We start from the raw sequence: 15,983 nt of genomic DNA on the forward strand, positions 1-15,983 counted from the left end.
GTAACTAGTAGCCTTGTTTTGGACCCAACCAAGACCAGTTTGTACATAACTTGCCACCTGCTGGATGTTATAACACAGACTCTTGCTGAAGCCCTACTAGGAAACAAAACCATTGGATTGGTGCCTTTTGGAATCATCTTTCACAGGCATGCTGGAAACTGCTGGGTTGAGGGTCAGCCCCTGCAGGCCACTCTCCAGTCAGTGCTGCTCTCTTGTGTTTGCTCTGTAAGGACAAGTTGGATTGCTGTCATCTGCGGCTTCAGGAGATGAGGAACTGCTGCATGCTTTTTTTTTTGCAAAAGCATGGCTCCAGGCCAACATTCCATGCATTATGAATCTTCAGGCCCTGTTTGCAGAGACTTGTGCTAATATTATTTTGTGACTATATCGTCTATTGTGACTATATGTGCTATATGTGACTGTATGTACTGTGTCTTGCACGTTGGCCCCAGAAGAATGCTGTTTCATTTAGCTGCATACATATGTATGTTTGAGTAACAAATAAACTTGATCTTGAACTTAAATCATCTGTTCTGGGAGAAATAGAGCTTCATAATATCAGTTACCAATGGCTGCCCTTTTTTGGTTAGGGTCTGCCCAGATGTTGTTCTGTTTGGATCCTGTTGGGTAAGTTCTATATCCAGAAAAGTAACATCAGCTACAGTTTGCACAAATTTTGGTGATGCTGATTAGGCTCAAAGACATGCTACAAATCATTCCCTGTAGATTCTGCGAACACCAACAACTTTACCATTATTACACTGTACTGGGTCAGTTTAACTTCCAACCAGTCATCAGATCTTATTTTGCTTCCTCAAACTGTTCAGATTCAATATTTATTTTGGCATCAGTGAACAACTTGTGATTCTCAGGCTGCATTTTCAATATCCTGACTGCCAGATAATATCTGTACTTTATTTTCCAAAATGGTGATCTGTATCATCACTGTTGTTAGCTGAAAGCTGAATATTGCTTTTCCACATTTTGAGATGGTTCACCTTTGCCTCAAAAGCGAGATTTTTGTCCTCCTTAACTTCTTCCATCAACTTTATTTTTGTTAAGCCTTGGTTGTAGACAGTACTGTTTGATTATGTTTACATTGATTCTGGTAATGTTCTTGCCAGACCTGTCAATGAGTGCCAGAAAGCTGTTGCACTATACAAGTTAGTGCTACTGAGCTGGATCCTGTGATACATAGCTATTGCAGGAATTACCAAAATCAGGAACTAGAACCCTAACCGGTGATTTTAATCATCTCTCTTCTCTCCTCACCCCAGCCTGAGTATGCAGGGTAATTAACCTCCAGGAAATTAAGGCAAATATTAGCTATTTTAGCAAAAACAATCTCATTAATGCTGCTTGGTGTAACAATGCAATTTGGATATGCCATATTTCTGATCACTTTGTTAGGCCTTTGTTTTTGTTGGCTAGTCAATAAAGCTAATGGGTAGGTGTAGCAATGTATGTTAATTGTTGGTTGAATTAAGTTTTGAAATCAAACCTAATAGCATCAAATCATTTTTGTCTACTAACTCTTTTCATTTGCTCTCCAGCCTTGTGTAGTTGATATTAGGAAGTGGAAAAGTTCTGGATCTGCTGAATACTTTATATAGCTCATTAAAAATTAGAAAATGCCTATATCGCTGTATGCTTGAGCTCTGATTGCATCCATTTTATTCACAATGAACCTCATATTGTGAAACTGTCATTTGATTTAAAATGATATCCTGGGGAAAATACTGAGCAAATACTGCCTGAAGTAGTTTATTCACCTCTAAATTTAGTTTTCCATTTGTGCCCGTGATAGGGTGAACATACTGAGACATTTCTAATCGGTGGGACTTCTTTCTTGCAGTGTTCCTGTCCCAGTAGTCAGTCTTGAGAAGATCCCTAACCTGGTGAAAACAGATGGTGCCAATGTTAAAATGAGTTCCAGCACTGCTACCACCTCTACCACCTCTTCTGCCTCCTCAACCTCCACATCTTCTGCAAGTTTGGTTAAATCTGGTTTGACATCAACAACATCAAAGTCTGTGCCACCTTCATCTGAGAAGATTTTGAATGGGAAAGCAATAGTGCCGCCTGTGGTAGACAAGAAACATCAGAATGGTGCTAAAAGTAATAACAAATCGCACAAAAGACTTTCTGGTGAGCATTTCTCTCTACTTTTTTCTGCCATAAACTTGCCCTTTGTTGTCGTTTACTATAATGATGGGCAGGAAATCTACAGAAGGTATTTTTTTTGGGAGATGGGGATGAATAAAACTATGTAAAATATGTTTTGAATAATTTTAACATTATATGCATTAATATTTATTTTTAAAAGTGTGCACTTGTGTGTTCTCAAATGAAAATTTGGAGATTCTGATATAAAAAAATGTGCCCTGGTGTCCCATCAGTTGAAGAAGGAACAAATAAACCAGAGTTGCTATTATAATTGGTATTCATGATGTCCTTCTGCAAAATGCATTATTGGATCTTCAGCGAAGACACATTGCTCAAGTGCATAATTATAATTTGTCAAACCACATTGACATTTGATATGAAGGCTGGTAACTTGAGCTGGGTTCTGTACCAGAATTTACCTGTTGCCAATGGATAACGAACGGATTAATGTTTTTTCAGCAAAGGAAACTTGAGGCATGAAAGGGACAGTAGCACAGTGGGTACAAACAACAGGCAGAAGAACTTTGATGCAAAGTTATTCTTCAGAATCCAGGGGAAACAGCAACGGTGCTCAGGTTTCATTATTGAAGTGACTTTATAGGAATGGTTTTTCAAAGGTTCAGTTTCCAGATGTGACAATGTATGAAAAGCAGAATAAGGGAGGAGGAATCGGCAGCAGAGGCAAAACTGGTAGATGTGTGGCAGCAAGGTTTGCAGTAAGGTATGTAAAGATAACATTATATAAAGATCATGTAAATTTAATGGTACAACTTCAAAGTAGCATAAAAATGGAAAGGTCCTTGGACTTTTCAGCTCAAATCTTGAAAAAATGGGAGACTAAGTTAAGAAAGCTGTTTAAAAATGGAATTTTTAATTCCATAAATGGAGACAATGTAGAAAAGGAAAGAAAATATGATAAACATTAAGTCACTGATAAGCCTCGGCAGCAACATTCTTCTTAGTTTTAGTCTCCACACATTAGGAAAGCTGTCAAGGCTTTGGTCAAATGTTAATCTTGTAAATAGGAGGGAGAGAAGGAATAAGAGTTCTAAAAGGCAAGAAGAAGTGAAAGTGGTGCTCAGAAGTTGTACTTCAGGCAGTATGGAGTAAGAAGAAATCTGAAAAATGTTAACTTATTTAAAATGAAAGGAATAATATAAAAAAATGAAAGACTAGGGATAGGCTGTGTAACTAAAACAACCTAATTTATACTTCTACATAAGGTGCTGTCAGGAAGTGAATGAATTACAGGTCCAAACTCAAAATTAAATACACCAAGATCTAAGGTCAACCTGGAAAATGGTAGAGGATGAAGAGTAGTTTGTGTGATTGCGAGTAAAATAACTTCAGTGATTTCAGGGGATATGACAAGTGATAAATAAGCTGTATAGGCTTCATAAGTGGAATTAAGGAAGATAAAAGAATTGTGTATTTTAAAAAATTATACAGAATGTATGTTTGTTGGCAAAGCCAGCATTTATCATCTGTACCTAATTGTTTTTTTGAACATTTCAAAGAACAAATTAGGAAAAAGCATAATGATGTGTCTGGAGTTACATAAAGGTCAGACCAGCTGAGACGAGTATATTTCCTTCCCTGAAGAGCATTTGTGAATCAATTTCTCATAACCATCTGATAGTTTCAAGGACATCATAATAGATTGCAGCATTCTTTTAATGACAAGTTCATTGCAAGAGTGATAGAAGAAAAGTAGTCACGTCTTTCTATTTCTTAAAGAGTCCTTAATACTCAATGGAACTCTTTATTTAATAGAATTATGTAGTGGAAGCAATTCAGAAGCACAGCAGGCTGATTCCTGGAGTAAAGTAATTGTCATATGTGAAAATTATGAGCATATTTCAAATGATTTAAGGTGATGTCAAGGATTACTGAAAAGCCTGTGAGATCTGACCTGTGCTTCATATCTAGCTTCCTTACACTTCCAGTACACTTATGGCATTGGCACCTACCATTTTCCACATTTGTATGTGGAAAATTGCCCAGGTGTGATGTGCTCACAAAAAAACCCAGATAAAACAAATCCAGCTAACTACTGCCCAGTTTTAGTAGTTGCTGACTGTGCTATTAAGTAGCATTTACTCACCAACGTGCACTCACTACCTCCTGTACCATGTAAAGTGGCCACTGAATTTATGTTAGTGGTCTTGTGCTGCTGTAGCCCATCCACTTCAAGGTTTGATGTGTGACGCTCTTCTGCTCATCGCTGTTGTAACATGTGGTTATTTGAGTTACTGTCGCCTTCCTGTCAAACTTGAACCAGTCTGGCCATTCTCCTCTGAACTCTTCCATTAACAAGACATTTTTGCCCACAGAACTGCAGCTGACTAGATGATTTTTGTTTCTTACACCATTCTCTGTAAACTTTTAGAGACTGGTGTGTGTGAAATTCCCAGGAGATCAGAAGTTTCTGAGATACTCAGACCATCCCTTCTGGCACCAACAGTCTTTCCACAACCAAAGTCACTTAGATCACATTTCTTGCCCATTCTCATGTTTGGTTTGAACAACTGAACCTCTTGACCATGTCTGCATGCTTTAATGCATTAAGTTGCTGCCACATGATTGCTGATTAGATATTTGCATTACCTAGCAGGTGTACCTAACAAAGTGGCCTCCAAGTGCATAGTTTTGGGTTCACCAGGAGGACCAATCAGCATGAAACATCTGCACAGCTTTGGTCCAAGCATATTCCAAGATTTGAATTTGAGTGACTGCCCTAGCTATCAAGGTGGCACTTGACTGAGTGTGACATCTAGATGCCCGGATTAACTGGACATCAAGGAAACATGGATGAGTTGATTTTCACACAAAGGAAGATTGTTGAGTTTATTAAATGTCAGATCATCCCAGCCCCAGAACATCAAAGTAGGTGTTCTCCAGGACCGTGCCTTTGGCTCATCCATCTTCAGTTGAAACAACAAATTTCATGACATATGCCAGTAATATTAAAGCTAATTCTGTTTCCAGGTTTATACAGGTTCAGTTTCTCCATTTACAAATGAAACAGCTCACAACTTATGCCTGCATATTAATTATTATTGATTTATCTCTGTTACTGAATACAAAGAATTCCTGTTTTTTCACCATTATAGATGCCCTGTTGTTTTTTTCCTTCTATAGTAAATAACTTCCTATTTCTCCATGTTGTATTACTTCAGCAGCATTTTTGTCCATTCACCTAACATGTCATTCACCTCTTCATACTTTATTTTTCTACCTTCAAGACTGGGTTGAATTGGTGAACACAAGGAAATCTGCAGATGCTGAAAATTCAAACAACACACACAAAATGCTGGTGGAACACAGCAGGCCAGGCAGCATCTATAAGGAGAAGCACTCGACGTTTCGGGCCGGCTCAGCCCGAAACGTCGAGTGCTTCTCCTTATAGATGCTGCCTGGCCTGCTGTGTTCCACCGGCATTTTGTATGTGTTGTTTGAATTGGTGGATGTTAGTGCTTCCAAGCCACTCAGTGATTGACATGGAGTCTCCCACCGAGAGTACACAAGAACAGAGAAGCTGAAGAAGGCCATCAGGAACTTTAACCCTGTTTCTCCTCTTATTACAATCATGACTGACTTATCCTGGCTTCAACTCCACTTCTATATTATTTCTCCAAACTTCTAATGATCCAGCTTCCACTGCCTGCTGGGATGGAAAATTCCAGAGATTCACCACCCTGTGTGAGAAGAAATTGTGAGTTTCTCAACTTTAAATCACTGGTCCCTTTAAGTTATGACTGGTTGTTTGAGACTCTTCCATGACTGAAAACATCCCAACATATACCTTGTCAAACCTTCCCCTGCCCACCCAGGATTTTATATATTTGAATAATGTTACTCTTCATACTTCTAAATTCCAAGAAATATAGTAGTCCTCTTATCCTAGGAATTAGCCTGGTGAATCTCTTTTGAACACACTCCAATGTTACTGCATCTTCTTGTAGTTGTGGGCACCAGAGCTGTATGCAGTGTTCCAGGTGAGGCATTGTTCTCTACAACTGTAACAAGACCTACCTGTTCTTAAACTCTAACCCCTTTGCACTGAAGGCCAAACTGCCTTTTGCCTTCATTGTATTCTATGCATTTGCTACTTTGTGCTTTTTCCAAGTATTCAACATGGAGGAGTACAATTATAGGATATGTCTGGACGGAAAATGAGATTCTGTTGAGTTTACATTGGACTTTGTTGGAATTGTGAAAGCCACCTAAGACAAGGAGCTTTCATGGATTTAAGTAAAGATTAGTTATAAAGTTCCACCTGATACCCTGGTCAGAAAATTAAAGACATCTGCAATCCTAGCTAGGAGCCAAAATTGGTTCATTGGCAAGAAGCAAAAGACAGTGGTTGATGAATGCTCTTTTGTCTAGAAGGCTGTTCTACAAATCTGACTACTCGATCACTGTGCTCTTTAATATAAATTAATAATTTATACTAAAATGTAGGGGCCATGATAAAGGCAGTTGTAGGTGTAGTCAGTTTTTGCATATGGTTGATCTGAAAAAGCAGAGCTTCAGACTGAGGAAGATTTTGATGGTCTGGTCAAGTTGGCAAAAAAAATGGTAGATGGATTTTAATCCTTGAAGTTCAAGTTGGTGCATTTAGGAAGTGGCAACAAGACCAGTGAATTTAAGATAAAGAGGAAGATTGAGCAATAAAGGAACATTGGACTGTCAGCTGCCTTTAAAGGTAGCAGAACAAGAAAAGAAAGTGATTAAAAGGGAGAACCAAATGCTTTTTAGCTGAGTTATGGACTTCTAAGATCTTGTGGGGGAGGGTTTTTTTTCTGGAACTATTAACTAGCACTAATTAGACCAAAGCTTGAGTACAGCACACAGTTATGGTCATCATATTACAAGAGTCACGTGCTAACATATAGAGAAGATTTAAGAATGTATTTCCAGGACTGTAAAATTTGTAGCATTGAAGAAAGATTGGATTGACTGGGCATGCTTTACTCTAGTCCAGAAGAGGCTAAGAAGGAGCTTAATTGAAAGTCCTAGGTAAAAGTCCCAGACTTTTGCCCTCAGCTGAAAAGTTGATTTATGTTCATTGGTAAGCAAGCAAACAAATTTATTTGTATAGCACTTTTCAAACACAAGCTAATTCAAAGTGTTTACAAAGAACAAGATATAAAAATCAAACATCAATTTTCAGACAATATACAAGAGAATAAAATCACACAAAAAATAGATACGATAAATAGAAGTTACAGTGCAGGAGATTCTGATTAAAAGCTACAGCAAAAAGAAAAGTTTTAAACCTCGATTTAAATGAGCTTAAAGTTGGTGCAGACTTCAGGTCCTCTGGAAGGTTATTACAGATACACGAAGCATAGTACCTAACAGCTGCTTCACCATGTCCAGTTCTGACCCTGTGGACAGTAAGCAGACCCACGCCAGACAGCCTGAGAGCTCAGGAAGGTTCATAATGCAGCAGGAGATCAGAGATGTATTTTGGTTCGAGACTGTTCAATGCTTTATAAACCAGTGGTAATATTTTAAAGCCAAATCTCCGATGGACAGAAGGCCAGTGTAGTTCTAATGGAGAATGTGTGGAGCAGGTTAAGACCTACAAGTATCTGGGAGTACAGTTAGACGAGAAGCTAGACTGGACTGCCAACACAGATGCCTTGTGCAGGAAGGCACAGAGTCGACTGTACTTCCTAAGAAGGTTGGCGTCATTCAATGTCTGTAGTGAGATGCTGAAGATGTTCTATAGGTCAGTTGTGGAGAGCGCCCTCTTCTTTGTGGTGGCGTGTTGGGGAGGAAGCATTAAGAAGAGGGACGCCTCACGTCTTAATAAGCTGGTAAGGAAGGCGGGCTCTGTCGTGGGCAAAGTACTGGAGAGTTTAACATCGGTAGCTGAGCGAAGGGCGCTGAGTAGGCTACGGTCAATTATGGATAACTCTGAACATCCTCTACATAGCACCATCCAGAGACAGAGAAGCAGTTTCAGCGACAGGTTACTATCGATGCAATGCTCCTCAGACAGGATGAAGAGGTCAATACTCCCCAATGCCATTAGGCTTTACAATTCTACCGCCAGGACTTAAGAACTTTGTAAAAGCTATTATTAATGCTTTTTGAGATTGTGATTTAGATGCATATCATATTTTTTTACTGAGTTAAGTATTGTATGTAATTAGTTTTGCTACAACAAGTGTATGGGACATTGGAAAAAAGTTGAATTTCCCCATGGGGATGAATAAAGTATCTATCTATCTATCTCTATCTATCTACTTTCTTGGTTTTAGGACACTAGCAGCAGCATTCTGAATGAGCTGCAGCTATCTGGGATTTTTTACAGAAACCTGTGGAAATGCCATCACAGTAGTCAAGCCTACTAAAAATAAATGCGTGGATGAGTTATCTAGTTCTTGCTGAGATATTTTTAAGATGATAGTAGGCTGACTTTGTAATTGTCTCAATGTGGCAGTTAAAATTTAAGCCGGAGTCCGTCACAACACCAAGGTTTCTGGCTTGGTTTGTGGTCTGTAATAACAGGGATTCTAAATGAGCACTGACTTTTAATCGTTCTTTTTTGGCACCAAAAACAATTGTTTCAGTTTTCTCTTTGTTTAACTGGAGGAAATTTTGGCACATTCAATCAGTGATTTGTTCAATGCAGTGTTTTAATAATTGTATGGGACCGTAGTCACTTGATGACACTGTTACATAAATCTTGAGTGACATCTGCATAATTATGGTAAGATATTTTGTTGCTTACCATGGTTTGAGAATGTATATGTTAAACAGATGAGGCCCTAGTGTGGACCCTTGAGGCACTGCATGTCACTTTTGTTTAGTTAGATATGCAGCTACCAATTGATACAAGATGGTCTGACTGTTAATAAAATAAATACTGTACAACTTAAAACACTTAAGGACTGTATCAGAAAGTCCCACTTAGTTTTCCAGTCTGTCTAGTAATATATCATGGTCAACTGTGTCAAAAGCAGCACCAAGATCCAGTAAAAGCAAAACTGATGTTTTTTCATCATCAGAGTTTAAGCAAATGTCATTTACAACCTTGACCAGAACAGATTTAGTGCTGTGGTGTTGTTGAAATCTGGACTGGAAAACATCCATACAGTTGCATAGAGAAAGTATTTTCAGCAAGGTGAGGAAAAAAAGTTTTCAGCCCAAGTTAAAAGTTCAAAATATGTTATATTATCAAAGTCCATATGTGTCAATGTATACAACCTTGAGATTCATTTTCTTGTCAGCATACTCAGTAAATCTATAGAATAATAACTATAACAGGATCCATGAAAAATTAACCAGAGTGCAGAAGACAACAAACTGTGCAAATGTACATATAAATAATTAGCAATAAAAAACGAGAACGTGAGATGAATCGTCCCTGAATGTGAGATCACAAACAGAAGAGTATCTGCATATGCTAGAAATCTAAGCAACACACACAAAATGCTGGAGGAACTCAGCAGGCAAGGCAGCATCTATGAAAAAGAGTAAACAGTTGATGTTTTGGGCTAAGGTCACCAGCATTTTGTGTGTGTTGCTTGAAAGTGAGATCATTGGTTGTGGGAACATTTCAGTGATGGGCAAGTAAAGTTGAATGTAGTTATCCCCTTTTGTTCAAGAACCTGATGGTTGAGAGGTAGTAACTGTGAGTCCTGAGGCTCTTGTATCTTGAACCTGATGTTAGCAGTGAGGAGAGAGCATGACCTGATGATAGGTGCTGTTTTCTTTCCACAACATTTCATGTAAATGTGCTCAATGGCTAGGAGGGTTTTAAATGTGATAGATGGACTGGGCATATTGTAGGGTTTTCCTTTCAAAGGCATTGGTGCTTCCATTCCAGGCTGTGATGCAGTCAGTCAATACACTCTCCACTGTACACCCATAGAAGTTTGTCAGAGTTTTAGATTTCATGCAGAATCTTTGCAAACTCCTAAGGAAATAGAGGCTGTGCCGTTCTTTCTTCGCAATTGCACTTACGTGCTGGGTCCAGGGCAGGTTCTCCAAAATAGTAACTTCCAGGAATTTAAAGTTGCTAATCCTCTCCACCTCTGATCCTCCAATGAGTGCTGCCTTATGGACCTCTGCTTTCCCTTTCCTGACGTCTGCAATCAGCACCTTGGTCTTGCTGACATTGGGTGGGAGGTTGTTGTTATGACACCAGTCAGCCAGATTTCCAGTCTCCCTCCTGTATGCTGATTCATCACCACTTTTGATTTGGCCCATGACAGTGGTGTCATCAGCAAACTTGCATATGGCATTGGAGCTGTGCTTAGCCTCACAGTGATAGGTGTAAAGAGAGTAGAGCACGGGGCTAAGCAAATATGTATCTACGCTCATGTTATTCATGGAGGAGATATTATTGCCAATCCGAACTGACTGGGTGTACAAGTGAGGAAATCCAAGATCCAATTGCACAGGGAGGCATTGAGGCCGAGGTCATGGAGCTTATTACCTAGTTTTGAGGGGATGATGGTATTGAATGCTGAGCTGTCATTGAAAAAGAACTTCCTGATGCTAAAGGATGGTGGGGGGGAAAGGGGGGTAGAAGCAGAAAGACTTTTAATATATATTAAGTGCTTGCATGTGTATCTGAGTGCCACTGTAGGGATCTTGACTAATGGAAGGCAGAATTAGGCTGTCTTGTGGTCAACACAAATATAATAGACTCAAAGACTGCTTACTGTGCTATATACAGGTAGTCGCCAAGTTATGAATGTCCGACTTACGGACAACTCATACTTACAAACCAAGGAAGGAGAACGCTGTCTGCCATTTTAAGTCATTGCCGTTGACACTGTGTTGAGTGTTTAACTTTGTATTTGGCTTAAATTTTTCTTAGTAAGATTCACCTTGACCCTGCCCCCCCTCCCCCCCACCCCGTTCTGGTTGGCTGGTGGCGCAGTGAGATCAGCGCCGGGCTGGAGAATGGAGATTCCTGAGTTCGATCTAGTGACAGACTACTCCCATGCCGGGATGATGTCGATCCAGTGACTCCAGTACCATCCGTGCCAAGTTGATGTCGAGCTCGCAACTCAACCTCGTAAAGAAAACACTGCCACCTCCAGTTTAAATTCCCATGCGGAATATTGTGGAGGATCAAATACCCAAACCCAGCACAGCCCCCACTTGTCCCATTTAACCTGTCTCAGTGCGGTGGTCCTTAGGACCCAGCGGAGCTCGGGACCCGCCACCCGCAGTGTTTCTGTTCCATTGACGAGAAGCAATCGTGATTGAAAATAAAGTGGAAATAATAAAGCGATTGGAAAGAGGTGAAACACCATCGGTCATTGGAAAAGCGTTAGGCTACAGTCGGTCAATGATTGGAACAATTTTAAAGGATAAAGAATGAAGTGAGAATAATGGAGCATGTGAAAGGCCCTGCCCCGATGAAAGCTACAATTATTACTAAGCAATGCAGTGGTTTAATTATTGGAATACATACGTTTCTTAAGTGTTTTATATGCATAGAAAGGTAAAATATATACTAAATACTAAGTCAAACGTTTGACTAACTGACGCTAAATAATACTGGATGTACTTGTTCTGACTTCCGTACAAATCCGACTTAAAGACAGACTCAGGAATGGAACTCGTATGCAACCCGGGGACTGCCTGTATCTTCAATAATTTACAAATTATTATGTTGCTTTCCCTCCACCTGTACTGTTACGAATGTACCGCAACTCTGAGGGGCCGAAGGGTACAAAGTCGCCCCCTCCTTTTTGAGAATCGCAAGATCGCTATTAATTCGGGTCTGGGACCCAGGAAATGAGAGAGAATCCATAAGGTTTGGAATGTGTCCTGGCCTCAGCAAAACAAAGCCACTGTTAACGGCCATTGTCTCTTGGAGACGGAATTGTGTATTGAGTACTGTACTATTCATTGAAGCCCTCAGGGGATGACCAGAGTGGGCTGGTTGAGGGATTGCATCATCCCAACCTGATTGACATCTGAGACCCCATGAGTAAGGATAAAAGAGGGTCTGGGGAACAACCCCTTTAGACGCACCAGGAGAAACGCTGGAAATCCAGTGACAGCGTTTATAGTGAACGCCGGTGAGGGCTTGTGTGCATCCTCCCTTGCCAGGGTGGCAGGCTCATCACGGAAGAACGGCTTAGCTAAAGGAGAGGCCACAAGTGAATGGCCACACTAACGAGACTCTGACGGATCGAAATCATAACAGGAATTGGCAAGTTTTTCTCCAAATCTCTCTCTCTCTCCAACCCAAGGCTGCAGCCTGCTTGAACTGAGTGACTTTTATATTTCCATCGGACAATACATTATCCCCTAGACAACGATAGAGCTTATGTCTTATTGATTATTATTATACCTGCACTTTTAGATTTAGTATTGACGACGTATATTATCTGTATGTTTGCATTGATATTATTTTTGTGTATTTTTACTAATAAATACTGTTAAAAATAGTACCATCAGACTTCAGCGGACCTCTCTATCTTTGCTGGTAAGTGACCCAGTTACGGGGTTCGTAACAGTACTGTCAGCGAATTTGGATACATTGTACATAGAACCTCATTGCTGTAGACAGCAGAACCCTCAGCATGGTCCTTGTGGTACCTTATTACATACTGTCTATTTCTTAATAATCTGCTTGTTCCAACTCTTATTTTCAGCTCATTAATCAATCATCAAACCAAGCTAATTCATTATTCTCTGTTCTGTAAGGTGTAACATCTTCTTAAGTGGCACCTTAGTGGTTTTTTGAGTATCCAAAGATTGCACATTCATTTACACTTCCTTCACCATCCTATTAATTACAGAAGCAAAAAAAAACTACTTCTTGATTTATTCACTTTTGGTCATATCAATACTGATATGCAGTTTTGACTTTACTCATGGGACTTTTGATGGTACCTTTCCTGTTTCCAAATCTATCCTTACCATCACCCTTTCTTCCCACCACATCCCTTCTGTGAGTTTAAAACCCTACACATCGCTATTTGATTTGTCAGGGAACTGGTTCTTGTTTGTTTTAAATGGAGTCGGCTCAGTGGAATATCTCCCTCTTTTGCCATTGCTAGGTGTCAGTGTTGCAGGAATTGAAACCCCTGACTCTCTCAACATTTTTCCGATCTCACAATTAATCATCTAATCTGTTTGTCCCTATGTTAATTTACATGTGGTTAAAGAGCTATCGAGACTTCTTCCGTTGTAGTGGCCTCATGGTGAAAGTACTCATCTATATTGCAGACTTTGACTTATCGCTGCATGCAAGCAGATACCTTCAGTAAGTGGGCAAAAGCTGAGGCCTCTCTCATCTTCTGATGAGGGCGTCTTTACCTTATTCTTACTCTTCAAAGGGTCCATACTATACCTTGCACCATTTCCTACCATCCACATCTGGCCTTTAATCTTCTGATACTCCAGTAATCCAGCATATCAACTCTAGTGTAAGTTGCAGACTTAGCAGATTGCTGGGTTGCAGTGAAATCACAAGCTCCTAGCTGGCAGCTGGTGTAACATATCACCTATACACCCATCATTCTTTGCACCACTTAAGTAACAAATTGAAGTTTTGAGTTTAACCAGCAACTTCTAAGTTTTGTTTTCTTACTGAATACATTGATCCTCTTTGACATGCAAGTTTATTGAGACAGATATTGACTTGAAACTCTCCCCACCCACTTCTCATTGAGCTGAAGTGTCACTTACCAATTCCTCTACAGCTGTTCTTAGCTTTTCTCATTTCTCGTACTCCAGTGTGCTCTTGCTTTGGTCACTTGACATTATCTGTTTTTCTGCTGTGGGATTCTGCCATCAGTTCTGCACTGGGTGCTCAAATGTGACTCTGTGTGATCACTTGGGCTGTAGTTTTGTTGTAAATTAGGGAAGGCATTAAAATGATTACAGGGATTGGTGGCTCACAAAAGCATACTGAGTGGAGGTCAGAAGAGTTTTCTTATGCGTGTAGCTTAGCACTGCACAGGACAGTCTGGTTATTGAACAGTCTAAGTAGGAAAGCACAATAAACTTGCTTTGCACAATATACACTGCCCCGAGGTTTATCCAGCACAGTTCATATTTACTCCAATGAAGAATTATCTATTACAGCTCTCGTCTCCGGTGGTTTACACTTGAATAGATGCTGTATGTCTGTCAATAGGCATTTCAGAATCAGAATCAGGTTTATTATCACCAGCATGAAATTTGTTAAATTTGAAATATTCTCCACAAATAATGTCAGATACAAACAAACATCAGGAGTTGTTTCAGAGATTGCAGTGCCATAGCACTGTTTATTTTTAAATGGTGAATATCTTCAGAATCCTTTCCTAAGTCTAGTCATGATAAGACACTATATGGAATTTGTTGCATTTGAGGTAAATGTAACTGATTGTCAGTAGGGCATTACTGACTTGTAATTAATGGATGAGCTGATAAAGTTTGTATTTCAGGGTCTCATTGACAGTCCTCCTGCATCACAGAACTTTAGTTATGCACCACTGTAATCATTGCGAACTGAGGAGAGATTTTGGGTTGAGTCTTACTGGCTGTTGCAAATACATTTTGCAAAATACAGTTGCAAATGGCTGCTGCATTTTACCCAAAGAGAAAGCAATGAAGTCTGAAAAATGTGTACATTTGATGTTAATTCTAAACTTTCAAGTACAAGTTCAAGTTTGCTGTCATTCAACTATACCCATGTATACAGCTAAGTGAAACATCTTTCCAGTGGGGCCATGGTGCAAAACACATTACATATAGTCAAACACAGCACATAACTGTAGTTACAATCCGGCACAAGCAGTCACAAAATAATAGTAATACCCTGAGTGGCATGGCCTGAAGATTGACAGGTTGACATAGAGTGAGAGGTGCATGTAAGACAGTATAATGTTACTGGTATTATTATAATAAAACAAGCAATCGTATAAACATGTGAAACAGCAAAAATAAAAGATGAAAAATGGACAGTGCAGGGTGAGGGTGTGGTTAAGAAGTCTAACACCCTGGGGGTAGAAGCCATTACCCAGCCTGACGTTTCTGGTTCTTATGCTGCAGTACCTTTTGCCTGTCAACAGGAAGTCAAAGAGATTGTTGAGGAGATGTGAAGGGTTCTTGACAATGCTGGAGGAATTGCGTATGCAGCGCTTCTGATATATGTCCTGAAGGGGAGTAGTGGGAGAGGAGAGAGGCCTTGACAATATGTTCAGCAGCCCTCACTGTTGCAGGGTCTGGTGCTCTGTGATCTGATATATTGCAAATTCTATCCCAAATGGCGATGCGGCTTGTCAGAACGCTCTCAATGGTGCTCCAGCAGAATATGATAAGAATGGAGAGCCTCACTTGCCTCAGTATCATCAGGAAGCAAAGGTGCTGCTGTGCTCTCTTGGCTACAGAGGTGGTAATGAGGGACCAAGTGAGATCATCAGTAATGTGTACGGCAAGAAACATGATGTTCCTGATCCTGTCCACGGAAAAACTGGTGCGCAATAGAGAGTGATCAGCCTGCACCTTTCTGAAGTCCACAATCATTTCTTTAATCTTGTCCACATTGAGACTCAGGTTGTTATGTTTACACCAGACCACAAGCTGCTTTTTTTTCTTCCCTGTGTGCTGTTCCATCACTGTTGATGTGGCTACTCACTGTGGTGTTGTCAGCGAACTTAATGATCGGTTAGAACTGGATTGGGCAGTACCCTCGTGTGTTAGCAATGTGAGGAGCAGCGGACTGAGCACAGCCCTGGGGAACACCAGTGCTCAGCATGATGGAAGTAGAGATGGTGCTGCCAATACAGACTGTCTGTAGTCTTAACTTTCAAACTTAGAAACAAAGTTGAGCAGTTCCA

The 15,983-nt window shown here is 40.1% G+C and overlaps 1 protein-coding gene across 22 annotated transcripts in view; it reads left to right on the forward strand.

Moving 5' to 3' along the window:
- Positions 1-15,983, forward strand: part of LOC140734712 (ataxin-7-like protein 1) — a 260,198-nt gene that overhangs the window by 187,521 nt on the left and 56,694 nt on the right. For all 22 annotated transcript variants that reach the window (XM_073059059.1, XM_073059060.1, XM_073059061.1 and 19 more), the window contains one exon: positions 1,856-2,148. In XM_073059059.1, coding sequence (XP_072915160.1) covers positions 1,856-2,148 — 293 coding nt within the window. The remainder of the gene's footprint in view (positions 1-1,855; positions 2,149-15,983) is intronic.

Source organism: Hemitrygon akajei, chromosome 10, assembly GCF_048418815.1.
Source record: "Hemitrygon akajei chromosome 10, sHemAka1.3, whole genome shotgun sequence".
NCBI lineage: Eukaryota > Metazoa > Chordata > Chondrichthyes > Myliobatiformes > Dasyatidae > Hemitrygon > Hemitrygon akajei.